This window comes from Trichoplusia ni, chromosome 21 (assembly GCF_003590095.1).
Source record: "Trichoplusia ni isolate ovarian cell line Hi5 chromosome 21, tn1, whole genome shotgun sequence".
NCBI lineage: Eukaryota > Metazoa > Arthropoda > Insecta > Lepidoptera > Noctuidae > Trichoplusia > Trichoplusia ni.
This window is the reverse complement of record NC_039498.1, coordinates 4,668,183-4,692,877: the sequence shown is the minus strand read 5'-3', so window position 1 is coordinate 4,692,877 and position 24,695 is coordinate 4,668,183. Positions and strand designations below refer to the sequence as shown.

Below are 24,695 nucleotides of genomic sequence, written 5' to 3'. Positions count from 1 at the left end.
CAAAAACCCCGCCCACAGCGGGCCGCAGCGGGCCGCAGCTACCTCATATCTTCACCTCACCAGTTAAACGCAAACACTGCCATGTATGAAGTACTGTGTGCACGCAAACATTAAGAGGGGGTACATTTTGCAATTCAGATTCCTATATTGCCTATAGACATTTGCACCGAGCTAGCGTGCAGACCACTCTAAAGGTGGAGACCAACCGATCTGAACCGAGCCTCTAACGAAAACGTTGCCATTGTTACAGCAACACTATAAGCAACCATTAAATTATAAAAATATAGATGTTAGGTATTCTGCCTAAGTTTTTAAATACACGTTGGAAACATGGTTAGTTTTAGTTTGGAAGCTTAGTTATGAATTTTAAAGTGATCCGTATCTTCGTGAGGCATTATTGATGGAAACTTTCACGTGTTTGATCTCGGCGAAGTTAGCTGCCGAGCGCCGGCCGAGGTGCCTCGCTCCCAAGTTCCTGGTTCACGGCGCTATGTGGAGCTACGGAGCTTTTTTAATAAATTTATTACAACAGAATATTTAAGGTTGCGCTTACATTTTTATTATTTAGAACTACACGATCAAAGCGTTACTCTCGTTAACGCAAACTTAAAGTTTTATTCCTTAAAAAAATGTAATGTATCTTTTTTTTAATATGAGGTCAACTATTGCACTTCATATCTCATAGCTGCCCAATTTCTCTTATTTTAAAAAACATATCCTTTAGTGATGTCGATAGAATGAAAAAAATATTTTAACCCATCGCAGTTTTACACATAGTAAGTACTAGAGTGCCTTTATTGTGTGCTAAGATTTCGTATCATAAAGTCCGAACTAGATATCAAATGCAGTCGAGATCCCCGACATAAATTAGGAAGATTGTAGTTCCAGGCTGTTTGTTGTTTCTGTCTGGCTCCTTTTAATTATCGAGATGAAAGGACGACGCGCCATAGTTCACGAGGGTTAGTTGCAATAGTACCTACTAGTTGCAATTTGACACCTAAAGAGGGTTGCGGACTAATACCTGTTTGTTATCGGATTATGGTTGTTTTCACTATTCTTAGTTACAACAACGACGTAATTAAATCCCAATTGGAAAAGTGAAATCAATTAACGATAAAAAAATAGAAATGTAAACAATGAACCCGCATCTAACTATTATCATCTTTTTAAAAACAGAACCGACTGTCAAACCTCATTCCAAATAAATGTTGGTTGAAATGTTGGTATTTCTAGGGGAAAAACTTAAAGTCTAAAAAGTAATAAAAGCTCTGGAAGTTTTAATGAAAGCGCCGCCGACGGTGGTAAGCGGAACTAAGTTAGCAATGAAGTGACGTCAAACGCTTCCGCCTCTCATAAGTGGGGGCCGTCAAGATGTAGATGTCGGTTGACACACTGGAAATTAGTTTAAAATAGACCGCGACACTAACCGGGCGAGATGGACGCGCCGCTGACCTCCGCGGCTTGCAGACCAGTTAGTTAGACTGCTTCTTGGCCGGCCGCAAGCCCGACACCGGACTGCTATTTAAAGTTAACACGTCATCGCCGTTAATCGAGTACATCACAAAGTTAGAAATCGAATCTATTTCCATTATTCACAGAACCTTTTAGTTATACCACAGTCGGAAGGCGATTTCAGCTGTAGAATTGGAAAAAGTAGGTTTCGGAATCTAAGATTAGTCTCAGCCTAATATGAGCTTTTATAGACTGAATCTTATATGCATCGATGTCTAGACAGGCTGGAAATATCGTGGCTGTAACCACGACTGACCAAATACCAAGATGGCCACTACAACTCGGTAATGGTCTACATTGCACTGTGTAGTAGTTTTAATTTAATTACGTACTTGGTCTGAATTGATTAATACGCAGTGGACAGTGATTTGACATTGACTGATTTGACGAGCCAACTGGCGTATCAGCTCGAAGGGTTCGATACCCGCTCGGCGCTCGCAGCGTATTATATTAAAACGGACGGCAGCATATTTGCGTTGAATTTGCGACGGTACTAAACAATTTATAAGTGACAACCGCTAATTGATAGAGATTGTATTTTATTAGAGAGATGTAATAGTTTGTTTTTATTCACATTCTGAGTTAAAAGAGAGTTAATGATGCTTGATATTCGTACGATTTTCGTGTTTCTCTTGTTTATTTTTGTTCGAAATTGATTTACAATTAGTATTTAAATAGTATTTGAGTGACAGGCGTCGTTGTCTACTAGAGCACTCAGGGTTAAATCAATTTAGTCGTAGATCACTCATGTTTGTCCATGTATGAAGTGCACTAAAATTTAACAAGCTGGTAATTCGGGGCTCTGGACGTCCGCATCATCTGCGCATGCGTTAACAAATCAAGTTTGCCTGCCGTATCCCTTGATAATTTGTTCTAATTGAAATTCAAGTCATTGACATGGCCATCGGACGTAATCGAATTTCTAGAAGCAGGGTAGAGCCAGACTGTTTCGCGTTAGCGCTATGAAGTTTAGGTGTATTGTGTATAGTTGATACAGTGAGCCCTGACGACTGTATTGATTGGATGCTCATTGCTTTTGAGTCGGAAGTTGTGCTGAGATCAGTTTTCATCGTGGATGCACAAATATCCGAGATGTCTAGTCGGTGGAGGCTCGTTGGCAGAAGAAGTAGAAAGTTGTGTAAGTCATGAAATGTGAGTCCGGAATTTTCTGTTGTATGGAATTTTATGAGGTTATCAAACTAAGATTCTGGATGACACTTGAGACTTTTAATGCATATTGTACTATTTCTAAATGTTAACACCTTTTCAGCCAATGATCTAATCTTTTTAATTATTTCCGTTGCTCATATTGATGAATGTAGCAACAAATCTGCTCTCCGCACTACGTTACCAACTAGCTAGGTATGTATGTAGAAAACTGCATAAAGGTTGTATAAGGCAGCCGTGTGCCTCCATTAACAGACCACTTTTCCGAGACTAACGCAATATACGATGACGCCATGGCTACGTCATAAATCCAAGCTCTTTCTTTTGGTGTACGGCTTACAGTTTTACTAGTTTCAATAGGAAAGTAGCTGAAATCATTCTAGCTATACATCTATCTATGTACCGTTCCTTTACGTGCCTTTCTTTACATTTTTTATGCTGATCAACATTTAAAGCAGCATTTGTACGTTTAAAAATGCCTGACGACTCTATAAGTATTATAAAATAAAATAAAAAAAATATCGAATCTAAAATAATACTTGAGATGTAATCAGATATCGATATCATGATTGTATTAATCAATGTCATACAGCTAAAGGCAGGTAGTACAGCGGGTAGGTAGAGCTGCCGCCACCTCGCTGCCCGCATTACCAACCCACCGTCAATAGGCAGATGCGATCACAATCAAATTGAAAGGATGAGTTTTAATATCTCGTGCAAGTCGCCCATATATTTGATATTAAAATGGATGGGAGCTGAACTGGTTTTTTTGTTAAAATTCAATCGCGGTTTTCAGCGATATTGTTCCTGAAAATATAGCAATGTGTTAAAATTGAATCATTAAATCAGTTGTCGAAGATTTTTGAATCAAAATTGATCGTATAATAGGTATTTGTGAAATACTCGTAAGTTCATTGTATGAAGTGGGAAAAAATATGAAGCTATAACACGGACCGGTGACCAAACCGTAAGGCTTCACAACTAAATTTCCCGGCCAGTAGCGGGTTAGCAAAAAAAATGTTTCACCTTTGTTCACATCTATGGAAAATTGTGTGTAGCCGTACAAATGCCTCGGCACAAACGTAACCCTTTTACAGTAAAAAACATTATCAAAAATCTTTGTCGGATGTATTTTTAACGCGCATAAGAGCCTCAGTTGGCTTAGTCCTCACACACAGACAGACGGAACCGCTTTGATGGCTTCGTTTATTGTATTCGCGTTTACTGACGACCCGTGTCCACTTCATTCTTCAAAGTAATCCCTGTAAAGGACACCTCTCGGAAGCTTTAAGTTTGTATCTAAGTTTTTATGAGCATAAAAGAAAGCTCTTCCAACTACATTGTATTTCTGGAACAGTATCCCAGCTTTATGCGGTTTATAAATGCTGCAGTTTTCATGTTGCTTTGAGGTGTACAGAGAGCCTTTTATTTGAAAGAAAACGGTTCTTTGTAGTAAGGCTTCTATTTGAAGGAAAACAATATTCTCCGATATAAATAACTAATAAGAAATAGAGAGTAGTGTCACTTTAATAAAATCAAGAGACGTAAATTTAAACGCTTGTGAGCTCATCCGATATATTGTGCAAATGCAATAACGCGCGATTTTTACCGCCGTTTAACTCTGCATATTTTAAACGGTGATATCGTATCCACAGGTGCGAACAGTACTCAATTAAACTATTCGGATAACACCAGTTGATAACTCGTATCAAACAGCGTGATAGCTGATGAATTCGCTCCTAGCTATAATCTATCGCTAATTGCCACTCAGAGAGCGTTGACATTAAATAATTGTGACGTCGCTGATGCGATGTAATTAAATGTGATTCGTTTGGTATTTCATCAGCTGACGTCAGGTTAAATAAACTGAAGGTGGACTTCTGTTTTAAATATTTCTGTATCGAGTAAGGTGAAAAAATCTGAAGCGCTGTAGTTATTTCGTAAAAAGACAAACATGAAAATACTGATACGCAAGAGAAATATTCGATGTTATTCGGATATTTGAGCTTGATGAACTACTGCGGTTGTCACAGTCAAACGATGTGATAAAGAATCACAAGTTTAGTTTCTTTTTCAAACGTTCGTGGGTAAGGTTTTTTATAATATTTTTTACGAATTCAAAAGAGTCAACCGGGACGGAAAATTCCTTTAATTAAGACACGGGATTTGTGACGTATTTTTGTGCTCCCAAATATTGACATTTGATATTCGCTTGGATAGACTTTAAAAGCTTGTCGGTATGTTCCTACTGGCTCACAGATCCTGAAACGTCAAATAGTTTTAAGTGGCTGTACGTTGTTTTTGTTTATTTATTTATTTTACTGAATATTTCCACTGTACGAATTTAAGCATGAAGATTAGATTAAGTCGCCATAACAACGATCTCGACTGACTGACTCTTTTGACGACAGGATAAATTTACCTTCATTGTAGATATGGAACAAGTGACAAAATGGATGAAAAAAGTTTTTAAGCCGTTCTTGAATATCTATCAGTGGCTGCTTTAGACCTTAAAGGCTGGTTGAAACTTAACGTCGACTTAAATGTAAAAGAACACATTAAAGTTCCATTTTCTAATAACGTGTTCGAGGGGCAATGAGGGATGTCCGAGTTTATGTAATAATAGGGAATGTACGACCCTCCAGCACGCGTACACCAAACAAACAGACGTATTTGCCTACGATCGTTTATTGAAACGATTACCAGGTTGTGCAAGCTAATGTATTGGTGAATTGACCTATATTTCACGGTCGTTCGAACCTGCGTAATATAGTCTTAATAAGTAATTGGGTTCGCATAGGAATACAGTCTCCTTCCGTTGAACAGAGCGCGACAACCTTAATTATTCGTAGATCTTCGGCCGTTAACACGATTGTACCAACTAGTTTTACTCTGGAATGCTGCACAGGTAACCCAAACGGTTGTGGAAGTCATACGAAGTTGGGGACAAAATGGTTCTGGTTAAATGTGTTAAGACTTAAAGCCTTTTCCAGTTTGGTACCCAGATTGAGATAAGATTAAGAAAGAAAAATTTTACTTTTGCAGTAATTTAGAAGAAACATGTCTCAAGAGACCTAATAACGACATCTTTAAGTAACAAAACTGATCCTATAAGCTATCATTTTGATAATCACATAAAAATCCCCTTAAAATTCTGAAAATTGAATCGGCCCAAACAAAAATCAAAGTTGGCTATTGTAAAATAAATCTCCCCTGCATTTAACCCAAAAGTAGCTGTGGCCTGAGTGGGAGCGCGGCGGCCTGTCACAGCCCACTAACAGGTTGCTAGATTTGCCCACTATTTTTACGTGTCCGGGACTAGTGACGCGACACGTCACACCTGTTGTTTGCCGCACTTACAATAGTGAAGTGTAACGGATTTGTTGGTTTATTTTTCGTGATTTGTTCAGTTGACGCGTGTAACGGTAGGGATGCAATTAGTATTTATTGGTTTTGTTTTTTTTGGGCGTCGTGTTTACTTTGTATGTTGTATAGCTTTCATATTTTTTACTTTATGTAAGTAATTTGAATACAAAAATGGCACGTGGTGCCTACAGATTTGTATAGTGAGTCTTCATCGACATTGCAAAGAACTGGCATTTACTCAAGGAAACTCCAGACTTTATAAGTCAGAAGATAATATTAATTCTAAATTGTTGTAATCCAACGTAAATATAAGAGTAACAGTTCAAATCTATCCTATATCTGGTCAACCCTATTCTGAAACTAGTTTTCACGAATAAAAACTAAAACACTCAAACCTGTAAAAAGCTCAGTGACAATAAAAAAAAACATTTCATACCAAAAAAGGTCGATATTCCAAAAAGAGCGTGACGCATTCGTCGACACGGTCGCCTCACTACGGCCTACGCATACAACGCGATACCGAATGATCCGGCATCGCGTACCGCCCAATTAAACAGTTTTTACTCATCCACGCATTTGTACCGAATAATGTCGGCTGTGTTTACGCGATAGCCCATGAATACACTGACCTGACCACGTTTTGCGGTACCTACATATGTACGTACATTAGTTTTGTAGCTGTGATTGAAATAAATTTTATAGTTGAGCTTTGATTGATTTTCATTTTGGTTTGATTGAAGTTGAATACATTTTTGACACTTAATACACATTTGTATTTATTTGTTTGATTTTGGATTTTTATCATATTGAAATGTGTTTTCTTTTCTTAGTCTGTCAAAAGGCATATAAGATGATTCATGGACCTTTTTCTTAGAATATTTTCATTACGGTAAGTAAGATGCGTCGACAAAAAAAATCTTTCAGTGTTGTCAATTTCTTGAACCCGTGATTTTTGCTAAACTTTAATTCTATATGTCAATATCTAAGCATTTCTGCTAGTACAATTATTGGCATAAATACTTATATTTTTTTTGCATTTTGCCTTAATTAAACATCTTGGAAACACTCAACGTATACAAACCTGTTCGAGTCGGTAGTCACAGACGAACGGACACATCCCTCTTAATGTAAAACTCAGAGTTAATTCGATCACCTCATGAACAATTTAAACGCAATCTGGACTAAAACCGCGGGCCGTACGTGAACACCAATTTAAACTGGCCTGTCATTGGTTCATCAATACGTCAGTTAAAAACGATGAAATGATGAATTAAACCCCGTGTAATACTCGCGTGATTGACGGGAAACTGAGGTGGGAAACAAAAAATATCCACCACTCGGCCGTCAGGAGGTTATGGCGAATTGTGAATTAATTACAAAGCTCTTATAGATCGTAAGGGTTTCGCTCTTTGACGACTGATAGGTGATTGCTTTTCGATCTGTTTGTTTAACGAACTGAAATAATTTGAATACGGGACTTCTATACTTTCCAGTTTCCCTAACGGTCAGAACCTCGAAGCTGATACATGTTATTTTGCCTTCAAAGAGTTTCGGAGATTTCATGTTTGTTTGCATCGGCAGCGGTGCAGTAAAAGTTAGACGGAAAAAAATCGTGATCGTTGCAAAAAAGAAGTGCGTCAGGAGCGTAGCAAGTGGGATCCCTGGTTTGGCCGCGGCAAACACGATACGGTCCATTTCAAAGGAGGATCCTTTTAAATGGACTGCATCACGTTCATACGTCGCGCTATAGAGCAAATGTCCACGTTCTCTCATCTATTCATCACGATTATGAGCTATGAGGTTTCAGAAATTACTGTGGGAATCATGCCCATTCCTTACACAAAGCTGTCTTGTCTTTAAACAAAATCACCGTGAAATCACTTTTAACGAATTATACTTAAAGTGTGGATATCAATGGTTTAAAAAACGCCCAATGAATAAAATGAGTAAAACATCGAGCAGCTCTTTCAAAACGTCTCGATATCGCGGCGGTAGCTGGCTGAGTAATGCTCGTATACATTCTGTCGACAATCACGTCAACCAAGCGTTTTTGCTGATTATAATGACGAATTTATTGCGGCGCGCTTGACTGGGCAAGAGTGCTAGCGGCCAGCCGGAGGCTCTACAATGTAAGGTGATATCGTTCTGGTTCATCGACGTATTAACTACTTATTAATTTATGAGCCTGAGGTAAATACGTTGTTGCACATAGCACTATAATTAATTGAATTACCGTATCTCTTCAACAAACATCGTGGAAAAACGGAAAATATTTACAATTGATTTAAGTATTTGCTTCCATTTAAAGTTAACAAAAACTCTTGATTTTCGTAATGTCGGTATAATTGCGGTAGAATATATTGTTTGTAAAGCGTATTTTTTTGTGATGCTTTTTATCGTAGTGTTGAACAAAGGTATTTTTTGTAAACTGTACTTTCTTTATCACTTTCTGACGGCGAAAGCATCGTTATTAACCCATCTCTTGTTGCTCTCTTCCCATGCCGTCACTATTACTATCAGACAACAGAAACATGTTTTAAAGACGTCTTAAAGTTTAGTTTGGTTTAGTCCAGTGTGTTAGGTACCTATCCTCGTATCAATGTTTTGTAAATATTGTTTCAAATAGAACCTAATTTAGCGTTTAATTAATTAATTAATTGATCAATGCCTCAACGAATTGCAACAGGCAGACCCCGCCCATTCTTTCAATACCTATACCTATGTATTGTAATTCGTATGAACGAAAACGAATATATTTATGGGCTAACCACCGGCCAATACAATCCATGAAGGTAAATATTTATTTATATGTTATTTTATCTGCCAACATGGAATCACAAACTATGTATTTCTCCTAGTGATATGATTTTTCTAATTTTTTTACAGTTCTCATGTGAACATATCAAGCCATAGTAAATACTGAGTACTTTAGAGAGTTACTTTAAGTTATAAATATGGAGTACTATTGTTTATAGGTGATAGTCACGAAGAACGCCGTATTTTGCCGTTTGCTTTTGATATTTCATTTTTTCCGTCGCTGGTTGCCAATGCAGCGGGGTATTTTTTAACTTATCGCGACTTTGTGTCGATTTCCCAGACATATGTCACAACTGAGAGGTTGACCTCAGCTTCCAAAATTAAATAGCTGAATAGAAAAGTGTTTGTTCTTTGAGTAACAGCTACAGAGTCAACGTTCCTTGCATATCGGTAATACCTTGTATACGTTATTTTGCAGCCGATTATACCTTTTATGTCAAACAGAACTCCGGTAAATAAACTACGAGAAATGTGCTTCTATCATTAGGAATGTTTACAAAATTTGTTTGATTTTACAGATGAAAATAGCAAAACGAAAGCAGTTAAGGTGCATTAACTAAGTAATATCTTGTTTATAGTCCAAGGAGGTAAATAAACTGAGCCTTTTGTAGATCTACCTTGTACCTATAGAACAACTAATCCTAACTGAGATGGAAAGTTAACTTGATAACTGAGGAAGATGAAAAAACAAGTAAGAAAAATAAATGAATATATATATATTTTATTAAAACTGAAAAGTCCCGATTAAAAAAAAAATCAATGAATTTGAAAATCTTTTATCTAAATTTACATGAAATAATTTTTTAGTCTAGTTATTAAACTCGACCAGGTCTCGTTATCACTTCGCAACAGCCGGTGAGAGAGGAACGAGTATTGATGATCACAAACTGAAAGGCAATCGGCTGTGTATTCACTGATAGCCAATATCGTACGGTACGAGATTGAAAGCGAACAGCGACATCTGTTATCTAAATGAGGTAATTAAAACATGCGCTGATGACACGAATTTATTTTACACAGGTAACGTGACCTTTGAAGGCAGTAATATCCTGTAATAGAGGCGTTCGTTAAATAGAAAATGAAGATACTATCAACACATTAAGCCAATATTGGCCACACACGTTAAAAACAACAATATTAAAAATGGGACGAGTGAGAGTTTGACTCGTGACATTGAGGATGCCGTGCAAATAGGCTGCAGAACGGCTACATTTTCAAAAGAAAATGGTCTACCATCGAATTTATAAATGTACCAATTTTGAGTGGTCATTCAAGTTTTTTTTTGTTATAGCGGCAACATAGATTGATGAAAAGTAATATTTTCAACTGTCAGGAAGTAACGATTCATTAGATACAGCCTGGTGACAGAATACAGACGAACAGACCGCGAAGCCTAATAAATAAGTTTAGTTAGCAATTTTACCGCTTGAGTACGGTACCCCAAAAAGAAACAAACGACAAAGTTGAAGGTCAAGAGGAAGCCATATAAAATGAAATAACCGAGAGGAATTAGGCAAACATAAATGCAACAATTAAAAGGGGTGAACATTATCTCATGAAATTGAAGTTATTCTGGAGGAAAGCCAGGTCAGGGTAGCCGACAACAAAACAGCCGAGAATGTACACAGGGTGAATGAAGCGAGGAAGGTGTAATTAACGTGTTAGCTAAATTATATCTTAAGTCCTCAGCAATAAGCTCGAGTTTGTTTAAGCATGTCGGGGAACATGCTTGAAGACTGGTCTAATTAATAATGAATAAATGGAGACCGACTAATTTATTGTGTTTCTTTTTTCGGTTTGTGGAATATGATCTAAACGAAGCTGTCTGAAAAATGATTAAAAAGAGTTTTATTGCGTTCGAGTAGAATAGTTTTTGGTTTGGAATTAAAGAGAAGCAAGAATTAGCCAACGTAACTAATATGAATTGTAATAATGTATAAAGATTTATTTTAAATGATATTTAATATCAAGTGAGAAATTAAGGAAATAAATTGAATCATACTAGTTTACAAATAGATGCAATGACAAGGTTCATTGTGAAAATGACTACACGCAAAATAACATGGAAGGTGTTTGTTGCATTGATAATTCTAATAATTGGGCGGATTTGTACGAGTATATTAAAGGACTAATGACGTTGATATTTAATTTATCTCTAAGTATTTATGTAACGTCCTTTTTTTACTTAAGTAAGGAAAACATGTGAATAAAATTCGACTAAAACTTATCGGATTACAAGAACCGTATTAAAACTGTCACCTAGAACAACTTCTGAATACCCAGCACTTTTCACAAAAACCTACTTTTACAAAACAATACAAAGATATTGTTTGATGAATGTTTATTAGAAATATTAAATCTAAATCGAACGCTCACAAAGCCTTTAATACTATATTATTGTTAAATTAATATAATATCATAAACGGAAAATAATTAACGTTGATCGGCAATCATGGCCGTTCCGTTGTCAGCTTCAAATAATGACGTCATCATTGTTATAGCCCTAACGTGTTCACGAGTAGCCTTTTCGTATCGGTTTGATTTTAGTTAACAGATTGCGTATTCAAAATATATTTACACTAACATCTGTTGTTTGTTTACTAATTTTATCAACTAATTCGTTTGTGAGTAGCGACTTTCCGCGACTTTCCCTTGCATTTATCGGGCTGAAGTATTTGTCATGTGTCTTAATGTAGAAAGCACTCCGGTGGTTTTAGACGTTAAGAGTCCGGCTTACTATTCTGGCTTTTTCCAGGGTAGAGAAAGTAGCCAAATATTTTCCCGTACCTACTAAATTCGCAACCGAAACTATGATTCACAGAGAAGAGAAATGACTTTTTATAATCTTTAAAATCGTATTAACACAACAATATGTATTTTAATTATTTTTCCTTAGACGAGATACAAAAGTGCATCTCCATACCGCGAGCTGCAGATGCAACTCTCCCTGGGCAACAAACAAGTTCATCTCATTATAAAATAACACCAAGTATTAAAATAGCAAACACTCGGCTTATTTTAAACAGTGTTTATATAAAATATCGCGTGCGCACAACCGGGTGAGACAACTCAACCAATGCAATATTAACAAAGCAAAAAAAAAACGCTACAATCTAAGAGATTTTATTGTTCCGCGAAATTTATTGCACACAATAAAACGTAGTATAAATGAATTATTAACTATCGGTATATTAATAATTCATTCGTTATAATGTTACGTTAACGGAAAAGTTATTTTAACTTTTTTTCTGTGAGTGCGCCGCAAGTGAGGAGCTCGGTGCGTACTGGAGAAGTCCTAATTAAAATTAATGTAAAATAAATTCAATTACTTATGTGCGTATTGTTCGCGCTGTTCCCGAGCGGCAATATTTCCTAATAAGTAATACTTATTGCGTATTCTTTTAGTGAAGCGGAAATATGACTAATTTATGCAGGCGTTTATTATTAAACGTGTTTGCTTTGTTGCTGGCGTCGCAATCGCTAATTAATCACTTAGCGTTTTAGTTGATAGTGCTTCGAAACGCAACTAATATGTATAATAGTTGTGGCGATCGTAAGTAAATACAGTAACACACGACACTACGGAACAAACACATGTGACATTCAAAAGATTGTTATTAGGTTTCTAATATTCTAATTAGTTGCGGATGCATTGACCTCATGTAACGTGTTCATTACGTACCTAGTTAATAGAGTTAATTGAGTATATTTATTAAAGCGCAGAAGACTGTACACAAAAAAACATCGTTAAAAAAAGCAGCTTTCCAACAAAGTCTTACGCTACAAATAACAAGCGCGCTTATGTGATCGTAGAGTATAAAAAACGTGATTTAAAAAAACCTAGATCCCACGGTGTTGTGAACCCGACTGCGCTCATACGGGGCGTGCCCACCACACAGCGTAATGTTGTTTGAGACATTGTAAAATTTACAAGTGACAGCCTAGTTGCAACGCAGACAGCGTAAATTAACCCTTTCGGCTCCGAACGACGGGTTACGTACGTCAATTACGAATTATGCATTCGCAGTCGATGCCAGTGACAGACGGTTATAGCGACGTGACAATTTCTAATACGACTACCACGTCTAGTTAAACGGCCGAACGACGTCATCAGAATCCTTGATGCAGACTTAAAATTTTTCGGGGACAATATGCGTTAACCGTAAACATCACATTGTAAGTACAAATCAACTAAAGGGAAAGGAAGAATTTCGAAAAAATCGTTCGAACAGCGCGTCACGTTTGCAGAAGTAAGAGAAGTCTATAGTACTTAATTCATAATTATAAAGAGTCAACTAATCTGAATGTCACAGTTATGACCAGTTTGATCTGTAATAAAAAAAAAACATATGTATGGCTTCGAGTCCCGCATGGATATAAAAAAGTTTTAAAACACCAAAATACGGGCTGGCGGTGCATTAGTCGTACGTACAAAAAGTATGACGGCCGTACATTTCCTGAGCACCTAGCGCGGTGGTCCATTAGACGGAAATCGAATGCACGCTCAGAAGGTGAGGTCCGCCAAAAATGCCCGAGCCCCGGCAAATAAAACAAAATCTCGTTGCGAGTATTGATTTAATACGCACGTGAAGTCGCCCCAGGGCGGGGGGTGAAACAAAAAATAAAATTAAAAAATATGCATAATAAAAATTTGGTCGATAACGATGCGTCCCTCGCGACGGAGCTGCGAGTTGCGGAGCCGGGCAGACGCAGTTAATGCGTGGGGTGGGGGATCGATTATTTTAGAAATTACACCTACCTATAGCTTTACAAATGCAGCTCGATATGCTTTGTGTTTTTATGCATTTGTTCATGTATTTCAAAGGAACATTTTGTTGTATGACAAGCGTGACGTGCGATCTGCATCGCGCGCGCTTTACAAAGCCCGCGACGCGGAGGTTTTAAGTGTTGCGGAATACTATCGATAGTTTTTACTTGCAAATAACACACGTCAATCAATTACGAATATGCTTCTTGTAACTATGCACACCTGTATTTCCGGATACGATTTTTATTTTTGAAATTATTACTTTTTACAAATTGAACTAAATCTAAGTAAATCATATATGTAGAAGATGTTCATAATAAAGTTAACTAGAGATGTAAATGAACCCCTATTTTCACTTGCTAAATTAATAGGCAAATTAAATTAATAGCTATATTAGGGGTAGGTTTATTTAAGTTTTTTAACACTATGTTTTGATACTAATTATCAAGCGGGAAATTTCGTTTTAACACTAGCCCAGTGTTGTTGGACAATTTTAGTACCTATATGGATGTCGTGAGTTTCTCTGGGTGTAGCGGTACAGCCGAATAGTGCGCTAGTCAGACTGAGCCCTATGGCTCTACGATACGACTCACTGAGCCATTGGGAACACGATGACGCGATTCTATCAAAATTGGTTTAGTCAACATTACAATTCATATAAATATCATTTATTCAAATTATTTCACGACCAAGGAAAAATACCAAGCGGAATTAACTTTTAATAACATGGAAATAGCTTCAAAGGTACAATTAAAATTATAACTGTCCGCTAAAGTACGATCATCAGACATGCACGTACTGAAAGCCACACTACACCTAGCAGTTCTCAGACAATTATCTATAAATGACTTTATAAAGGGAACAACAACTCCAACTAACTGCTGATCAATGTTACAAAGAAATTTGACCTTTAAATCTGATGATATGGAAAAAACATATATAAAAGTTGTAATAGAAAACAATCGCCGAATCGGCTCGAGTTTGTGTCGTGTGAGAATGAACGGCTCGTAAGTACTGTGACGACATAGGAAGCAGAGAGCGCCATATTAGTGGGCTGATGAGCGAGTGGGCCAGTTCCGTTTGCCCACCGGTTGGGCATCTCGCACACTGTACCACGTGAAATTGTGTTAATAAAACGAACTTGCAACAACAAATTGAATTTCGAATTAATGTTAAGCTCGATTTAACTTGACACGGCCGAGCGTTGTTAAATCAATATTTATTCTAATTCGTTATTTTTGTTTGTTTCGAAGGTAAATCTTTACTTATTTGTAAAAATACTGAAATAATTGTCGCGGTTACCTTTAATTTGTTCTAGATTTTTTGTTGCCTAAATCATTTAGATGAAAATGTCATCGTTTGAGTTGAAGGAGATATATTGTGTTCATCCCAGGTGCCCGAGATGTTGGCACACGAGTGCACGCGGCGGTGCCCACGTGGACTGCGCATGCGGTTCGTCCGGAAACGTGCGTTACTCCGTAATGGCCGCACTCCTTTATTTTCAAGTATTAAATAAGTGCTCTAATAGACGCATCCGTAGTTGGTTCCTGTCCTCGCACAAAGTCAAATTGGCGCTAGTACTGAAGAGAATTGAAGAAAACGTTGCCGTGAAGGCCATCGGAGCCGCGATTAGCGTAATTTGTGAGTCTTTTTATATGCGTCAATGTTTGATTTGCGAGTTCCGCTTGCATCTCGGGCGACAGGAAGCGTTTATTATGTATCTGTTGATTGCTGCACTAAGATGCCAATTGGAGTGTGGGGTTACGTCCAGCGGTGGTTGGCTCTACCTTAAATTTGTTTCAATATTATAGCTTGTTAATTCAAGCTAATTTTTCAATTACGTCACGTGTAGTTATTTTTTTTAAATGTGCATTATGAGAAACATTCTTTAGTATCGATAAATAATTAAAGAGTACAAGGAATAGCCACCAGGTGGCGCTTACTACAACCATTCTCATAGAACTTTGTTAATTGCGCTGGTGTGATTTTAATTGTCGCTGCTTCGTGTTTTAATTATATACACACATTTTTAAATAAAAGTTCACGGAAATGTGCATGTAACCATTCAGAAGAAACAAAATAATACGTTTTACTCGAACCTTTGCGTATTTGAAAGGGAGATGAAAATTCTTTGTGACACTATTTCCCTGAATGTTTGAATATTACGGGAAAACGGTACTTTGTCGCACACACATTCTGTTTCTGAGAACTGAGATTTAAACCTGTGTAAATCCCGAGTGCCTTTGATTTCAGTGTATTGTCACACGAAAGGTAAAAGGACTCCACATTTGAAACGAACAAAATATTTTTCTCTGAGGACAAACAAAGACATACTCGATCACAATACAACACAACATGTTGCCTCGCGTGTACCGGTAAAACAAGGCCTTATAAAAAGGTTGTATATATTAATCATTCAGGACTATACTTAAGTCTACTTAACTCCCAGATTGTCTAACAAATGCATAATACTATGAATCGCACGGTAATCGGCATAACTGAAGTCATTCGATATAATTTAATGAGCGCACTCGCAAGCTTTCTGAATAAGTAATACTTTAAGGTTTTTACCAATCAGACAATAATGTGACAACTTCATGCAAACGACTCCTTAATGGACGATATGTATTTGTAGCAATTTTATTGCAATTTGTGGCTAATATAAGCTTTCCTAAGAAAAGGGTGGTTTTTTAACGTTAATGAGACGCTTTCAGAAACATTTTAAATTAAAATTATTTACGTTATTACGTGCTTACAGCATAAATTAACATTTTAAATGATGGTAAAAACTCACCTTTATAATCATTTACCATTTGAGAAAGAGTGTAATATGATAATTGACTATGGGTGTTCCTATTTACACTGGGTGTGCGAGGTGTTTTATGAGAGTTTAGATTTAAGTGATCCCTTTTTCCTAACAGAGTGTAACTTAGCGAGGACCACTAATGATGGTTGCCTCACAGTCGTCGAGAGCAGAAATGTCACCGGGTGTAGAGGTACCAATAAGTTGGTTGGTTAGGTATAGTGCGTTTGACGCACGGAGCCTTGATTAGGGCCTAAATTCCTCTCCTGTCTGCAGAACGGGGCCGGGCGGGCGGGCGGGCGGACGCGTGAAGAGCTCGCAAACAAGCCTATAACGCTTTCAATTACCTACTGAATATAGCTGGCCATAACGGTTCGTTCGAAGAATTATGGCTTCTCAGAATTGGAACCCGATTGGCCCCTTATTTTAATATCGGTAGAAATACGTAAAACAATCTATAACAAGCACCGCCCACTGAGCAGCGGCCGATTTGACGGGTTATTGCTTTCATTACCGAGATTGGATGTATTTTTCTGCAATCACTTCGTGTAAGTAGAGCCCGACTCCTGTAACAGGAAGGAATTATTTTCCGAAAGTTCGAGGTAGTCGCTGCTAGCTTTAAGGAACTTGAAATAGGTCACAGTAGAATCGCAAAATGAACAGATATAATAACAGGATCGGACATTATCACCCAAATCTTTATAATTTGCTTTTATCAAGTTGTAAGATTAAACTGGATCCTGTGACACGTTAAATCTAATATGGAAGAAATGATTAGATTTCGATTAAATTCAGCTTATAAGCTTATCTTTGTTCTTTCCACTCAATTATTATTATGCTAGCTAAAAAAGCCCACACTAATCCGTAAGGACGCGGCCGCGAGACATTCGCATAATGCCATTTATTGCATAACAACAAAAGCAATTGACCTAAAAACTCACCCCGCATTAAAAAGCTCGTTAACCCCACATGATCATGTGCCTGCATCCCGATCGATGAAGCTAACCGCTGAGCAACAGCTGAGCTGAGCGCGCGCGGCGCCGCCTGCGCACTGAGCTCAAACGAATGCACTGCGCAGAAACAACATGGCCGGCGACCCTACGAATACTTCACATTAATTCCGCGCCCCCACATTGTACTCGCACCCGTTGTAATTATATACAACAGCCAATTTTAATACAAGTTTATAAGTTTGAGTAATTTTAGGGAACGAACAGTGTTGTCTGTTTTTTTTTGTTTTCGAAAATGATATATTGTTTTATAGCATGCTGGTTGCAGATCGCAAGCGCAATAATTACAAGTGCAGTTAATGGAGCCGTTTTCACAGTGACCGAATAATGGCTCAAAAATCCATTACAATATCAGTAATATAGACATTTTCTATAAGCTTTTCGAATGCCCAAAATATTTACGAATCTGGTTTCAAGAAAACTTAACTCAACAAACCAAGCTACTTCGATCATATTATGTTTGCCTATAGCGAGAAGGCCGAGAAGCGCTACACTCTACGGACTCGTACCCATCGTGTTACGCTGATGAAGTGCAGACAAAAGCTAGAAAAAGTCGCCAAAGGAAAATCTCAAAGTATTTGAACTTAAAAGTACACGGTGTAGTGTCTTAATTATGTCATTTCTATGTTAATCACAATTATATGCGATGTGCGACAGGCAGGCGGCGCGCTCTGCCTGAAAAGGCCCCTCTCATTAAATTAGTCCAGTGGTTGGAACACTATGCCTTTACTTGAGTTACGCACTGATTGACGTAAGTGTGAAACTCGCTCTCTCAACCCGCGTATGAATTAGCGAACATTGCCTGAATGCCTTCTATAGAGGCAATAAACACGGAAAGGAGAAATAGTGTCGGGCTTGTGATTTTTATTTTGTGCGAGCGGAACCGCGGCGAGCGCGGGTTACCTACCGGCTCTCTTTGTAACTACAATTATTTTTAATTTTATTACGAGATTTATTTTGGGGTGTAATTGTCCAAGCTTGTTTATTCTTCATGATATATTTTTTAAGTCATTGAGTTGTTCTTCAAAGCTGAAGTTTCGCACCTTATTTAAAAAAAGAAAATCGTAACGTAAACATTTTTCAGGTTCAAATTGCAATTGGATATGATTTCAGAGGATACTTTTCTTGTAATTTCACTATAGGTCCTGCACTCATGTTACATAATAAAAATTCTATAAGAGATATTAACCAAAGTCTGGACAAAACGTATCAAATTACTTTCAATTAATATAGTTAATTAACCTTAATTACTAATAAAACATCGGTATCCACTTAAACTAACATTTTGTATGTACGGGAACTTTATACCGTCGCACACAAAAGTGGTTAACGTTTTATTAAATTATGTTAGTTCGAGACATTCATAAATAATGAACCGTGTGATTAACCAAATTGGGTTTAATTATTCGTGTGTTAATCAGGTGTTTATTTGGTATCTATGACTTGTAAAAATATCTAGGTACTCTGAAAACGCTTAATACGTGTGCTAATAATGTGTTAGTAAAAACAAAGTCTGATGATAAACATAATAGTTGTGAAACACAAACCCTAATCAAAAATATGAATGTTTTCTTTCTATCCATCCACCATCAAACGATATGACAATAAAGGAAATATAACTAATTAGCATTGTGTAAACAATGTATCATCTTTCTAATAATCTAATGGCTTCATAATTGTGTAAAGAAAACGTTGGGCGAGACGAGGTCGACCTGATTTTTTGTGACCAAATGTCAGACATATCGTTTTACCATTAAAACATTTACCGGACAGAAATATGCTACTTTTTGCGTTGTTTTCTTTCATTAGGAGGGTGAAAATGTGATAATATTACAAGAGATGTACTTACACACTGTTCTTTATGATAACTCTATGTCGAATGATTTTTACGAATGGAGCACGTTCCCTAAATTGATTAAGATGTCCACCGAGTAAAGTAGAGCATCAATATCGAGTGACAATTATTACCGAGCACATAACTACCGCTGCAGCAACAGGGACACGACAGGTAATGGTGAGCGTGAACGTCGCTCGTTAAGACTCCCTAACACAAATATATAAAACGATAATGCTATATAATTGAGGCACTCGCTTCTCGCGATACATTTATTCAAACGCGTCGACGGAACGCGACAAATTATCGCGCACGCCGACAAAGGGTTGGCTGACGTCACACGACTAAAAACATTCCCAGCGCGCCATTAAAAGGGAGAGATCTAGCACTTTTGTCGTGCTAACCCAAAGCTTTGGTGTACTCAATGATCCACTAAAGCAGTGCGCTAAATTGAGGGACAATCCAAACCGGCTTGCATAAGTCGTCGCGTAATTTTTTTGGGTCCCGCAAACGAGACGCGTGATGCGGTACGAATTATCCTGTTTGTGTTTTGTGGGAGCAGCTAATTGGCGTGATTGATTGAACATTGAACTCATAAAGGATAAATACAATGCGAAGATGAGACAATGATGCCTGCATTCTAAACGACAAATAAAATATGTACGAGCGCGTAGGGGACAGTCGGCGCGAGTCCCTGCTGAATACAGACGATACACAGTACAATACTCCAATGGATATGTTTCTAAATATAGACGTCCTAAAATAAAATACTTGTAATTGTTGTACGGAACCTATCAGCTAGTGCGAACCGCGCTGCGCTCTACACGTTTGAAAGGGCGGTTACACACGACGCTAGTGTTGGGTGTTATTAAAAGATACGCGACGTCGCCTACAGATAAACATAAGTACAGTCAGACTGGTATAAAATAAAAGCCTCACGCGGAGACCAGTGAAAGGGGTAATCGCGGCAGCGCGACACAACACGACTTGTGAAAACTTAAAGGATGCTCTGTGTGACGGTTTAGTGGAAACAACTCATATTTATGGCATGACGTACCTACGCATATATTTGAATAACAGCGCAATTACTTCTTCACGTAGTTAAAACAAACGTACCTAACTAATTTCGTATATCTGCTTTTAAACTGATAGTTTTAAAAACACTACAAGCTTGACGAGGTGCGCCGCTGTGGGTTAACAGCTACTTACGTTAATTTTCAATACGAATGCCCGACTGAAGCTGAATGCTGAAGTTCGATGGTGTATCGTTCGCAAATGATACTTACCTTTGACGCGGTGAGCTTATGATATTGCTGATGCGTAAAATATACGTACCTGGAAGCAAAAAAAACATCAAATGAAACACATATTTTTCTTATTACTGCAATAAAACGCAAGCCAACTAAGCAAAACGATGTAACTTACTCATAAAGGGTGGTTAAACAGCTAATGGTACTAAATAAAAAAAAACCTAATTTTTTTATTTAATATTTCGTTTGCACTCAAAGAATAGCCCGCTTGCCTGCTGGAGATGGGCTGGGCTCTATGTAATTAGACCAATTTAAATCTTAATTAATATTAATTGTCCGACGGCGGAACGAATCTGTCGTATAAGTACGGCCGAGGAAAAAACTCTTAATGAACGTCTTACATTTTATTTAATTAACGGCGCTAAACTTGGGTGGAAGATTTAAAATTTCGAATTTCGAACGCGTCGTCCCAACGGTCGGCGCGTCGCCTTTGCGAGTTTGAAGCGTTCTTGAGGGCACACGTCGAGTCGCGCGCCGTCGCGGCTCTTTAACATTTTTTTACTCGACTGTACAGTAAAATAATACGAACTTTTATCCTCGCCGTGCTCATTGTTGTCGCTTCAATACAATACGATGCCCTCTGCCTCGGCTCCTCTTAATACGGATGTTAACATTTATTATTCTATTAAATTATCCAGTTGCTACTGTATCAAGTTTATTTTATAATGCCGTTCCTCATCTATGGATTAAACTTTTGGGTTTATTTATTGGGAGGGATTAGGTGGGAAGGTTTCTGAGGAAACTCTTTTCAGTTAAATAGTTTGCAGTTATGTGTCAAGAATTGCAAGTATATTGCTGCGAGGGATATTTATTAGCGTCGGTAATGCAGTCATATCGGAATTTGGCAGCTAGTCTAGACAACTCGTAAGTGCCTTTTTACGGCTTATTTAAATAAAAGCAATAAATTCGTACTCTATTCGAAGTGGCGTTTGTGTACGATGCTTAATGCCTTTAAAAACGAAAGAAAACTTGTGTCAGCGTTCGCAAAGCCAGAAAGATAATATATTTTTTTATTCAGCTTTTGCAATGTATGTCAAATCTTGCTTGCAACACGTCATGACTTCCGATCGAGAGATTACGCTTTTAGGCTAGTCTGACGATGGAGGAGGAATTTAATTTTAAACGCTGGGCTCTGTAGACATTTTCAATAAAAACTTATTGCTCACGACGAATTTCATCGATATCTTAGATATCTAACAGTTGTAAGACATTTTCAAAACCCTTCCTACACTGCACTGTTATTAGTGAACACCAGTTCCTTTTATTTGTTAGCATTTAACGGAATGCACCTGTACTCGTGTTAGGGTTGCCAAATAATTACAAAACGTAACTATTGTCTTATTAGTTCTAAAAGGAACATTCGTTCGTAGTGTCCAGTGTAGAATAGTGTTAACTTCCGTAACTCATGTGGTGAGTTACGGAAATAAGAGTATTCTTCTATTCTATACATCAATGCATGAATGCAAGTACTGCGAGACCAACCACACTGCTCAAGTCGCAATTAATTGACAATAAAAGCTATAAAAGGCGATCGGGCTTGATGCAGAACGATAATATTGCAAAATGTCTTTTAAACCATTCATTCTCACGAGAGTCTGAAGAATATGATCATCTAAATAATTAAAAAAATACTTTTCCTTTTCAAAAGTATCAGCATTGAGGTCTTTCCTAAGGAAAGTAACTTAAATGTTTTACCAATGCAACATTGCGGAAAAATGTGTTTAACTATTACTCGAATTTCCAGGATGACATTTTGCGAAGGCAACGTTTTGCGTTAACAGCGATAAAAGGTGATGAAAGGGTCGACAAATCGACAGCCCTGTCGCATTGTCGACCGCCGTAATGCGTCGCATCGCCGTCAGATGGCGCTGTTCACAATACAACGCCACTTGCGGTTTGTAAGGTAAGACAATGAACGCACACAAACAATTCACAATAGTGTCGGGATCTTAGCCAGTGACGGAACTCGAAGAAAGGATGGAAACACTTTCAGTGGACAGCAGTGGAGCTACTCACATTTTTTGAATCTCTTGTTTGTTTTCTACTTGTTATGATGTAACACAAGGCTTTAGAGGCATTGGAAATTTCATTATAACCATAAGTCAATGCTTATGGTTGTAACTTGTTTTATAGATTTCACTTGAAATACGCTAAGATAATGTATAAAATAATGGGAGGGACACTCCGACGTAGATCAAAACAAGCGATCCCGTTATAATTCCCATCGCTCGGCGTAGCATCACACTGTGGCCGCCACCGGCAGCCGCACAACGAAACCATTAATTATTATAATTAAAAACATATTCAAGAATAAAATGTTGCAGTTTAAAAATATGGAGTTTGAAAGTGGCACGCGTCCGATACGGAATAATGAGCCGCTTAGAAAATGGACCGCAACGCTACCGTTAAGGACACAAACAATGCATACGAAGAAAATTTAGTCGTAAACAGTGTTCTAAGCGCGACTAAGTGCGGCGTTAATTATTAGTTTAAGTATTCATAAAAATGTTCGTTTACGCCGACCCCCGAGGCGGAAGCCGGCAAAAAGTTTTATTTCTACTTTATTGTAGCGAGCAGCAGCTGGCGTTTCGGCGGACCGCGCGACTCGCGACTAATCGCGGCGATAGCTGTCGTCGTGCGACTTGCGACTTAATAAACGTCGGCCTGCACTGGAATTATAGCAAGGTAGGATTACCTAGGTTTGCAGTTTTATTTTCGTGTTTGTGGACACTCGAAGCCGGTATAAAATAAGTTGTTTGTCATAACATTAATTTTACATAAAGGATATTAGCTTTTAATGTCGAATGGCTTTATAATTCGTGAACGTTAAATTTACGAGTCGCCCACACACAAACGCACGCGCATCGTAAAATCGAGAGTGAATAGAAAGTTTTAATAAACGGCGAGTAATATTTATAATATATGATACGCAGTAACGCAGCCGGGCGCTGTCTGTCTGTCTGTCACGGGGTGCCCGTCGCCATATACGAAACGCGACCTAAAGAAATATTTTAATTTCGTATTCGGAGAACTGAAATTATAAAATTTCAACTGCGGCTCCACTTCTACTCGGCCGCAGTGTATTTATATAGCTTTCATTGTGTTAAGAGTTTTATTTTGTTCGCTCATAGCTCCCCGATGAGGTGGTCGTTTTAAACTACAGTTAAACAAATAGTACCGAGTGTCCAAGGTGTTACGACTAGGTGCTTGTAGTCTAGTGCTCGCGAGTAGGAACAGGTAATAAAGTAAAGAAATATGTTAATAAACACATACCCTACGCCGCCGAGTGTGTTTTGTTTCACTCATTCTTAGTAACATCATTAAAACTGCTCAGACGTACGGAACACAGTTTTAATTTTGTTAACAAAAATAAACAAATTCAACAAAGCAATTGTAAATCAACTTCCAAGAAAATGAGAGAGTTATGTGTATAACATTTCTTCTTTTTTTTGTGCAAAACGCGAAGGAAGTTATACGCAATATATTTTAATACGTTTTTTTTCTCCGAACGTACGACGGTTGACAGGAACGACTATAAATAAGAATATATATGTACACGTCGCACTAAATTATTCCATCTGTCAAGCCATATTTGATGTTATTTGTATGAAAATAGATATTATAATGTCATATTAGTTGTCAGATGAAATATATCAATGTTGGCGTTGGCGATGCGCGGGCTCTTGCAAGCTATTCGAAAAGTGAAATACGCGGGAGTAAACTACCCTGACTCATAGTGGCAAGTTAATGTATTAAAGTTATGTGGAATTTATAAATAATTAAGGGTATCTTATTTGTTCAAGACGAACTCAGGGGTTCGTCTTTTTTGATAGATTAAATAAATTCATCTTTAATCAATGCAATTAAATAAAATTAAACACCATGTTATTAAGAATCACGCTAGTCGAAGATGGATTTGGCTTATCACAAGATCACTACTCATGAGATCTGATGGTAGAGCAAAAACTATTCCAGCCGTCATCATTTGGAAACAAATGACGGTTCGATACAGTGCTGTGCGTAATTCGAAATCTATGTACTAATTGTAACTCAATGGTTCAACAGTCATGTGGATGGCTTTTGTTGCAGAGTAGTTAAAGTTCGATTC

General features: G+C 37.7%; 1 protein-coding gene across 4 annotated transcripts in view; it reads right to left on the bottom strand.

Annotated features, from left to right (window-relative positions):
• The window catches only part of LOC113504132 (protein bric-a-brac 1-like), a 218,046-nt gene that overhangs the window by 89,375 nt on the left and 103,976 nt on the right, over nucleotides 1–24,695 (bottom strand). Inside the window, exon 2 of one of the 4 annotated variants that reach the window (XM_026886283.1) lies at nucleotides 11,691–20,612. The exons of the other annotated variants lie outside the window; for them this stretch is intronic. Within the exon in view, the coding sequence (XP_026742084.1) occupies nucleotides 20,580–20,612 (33 nt within the window). The 3' untranslated portion in view covers nucleotides 11,691–20,579. Of the gene's footprint in view, nucleotides 1–11,690; nucleotides 20,613–24,695 lie in introns of those variants that run through there. 4 annotated transcript variants of the gene reach the window in all.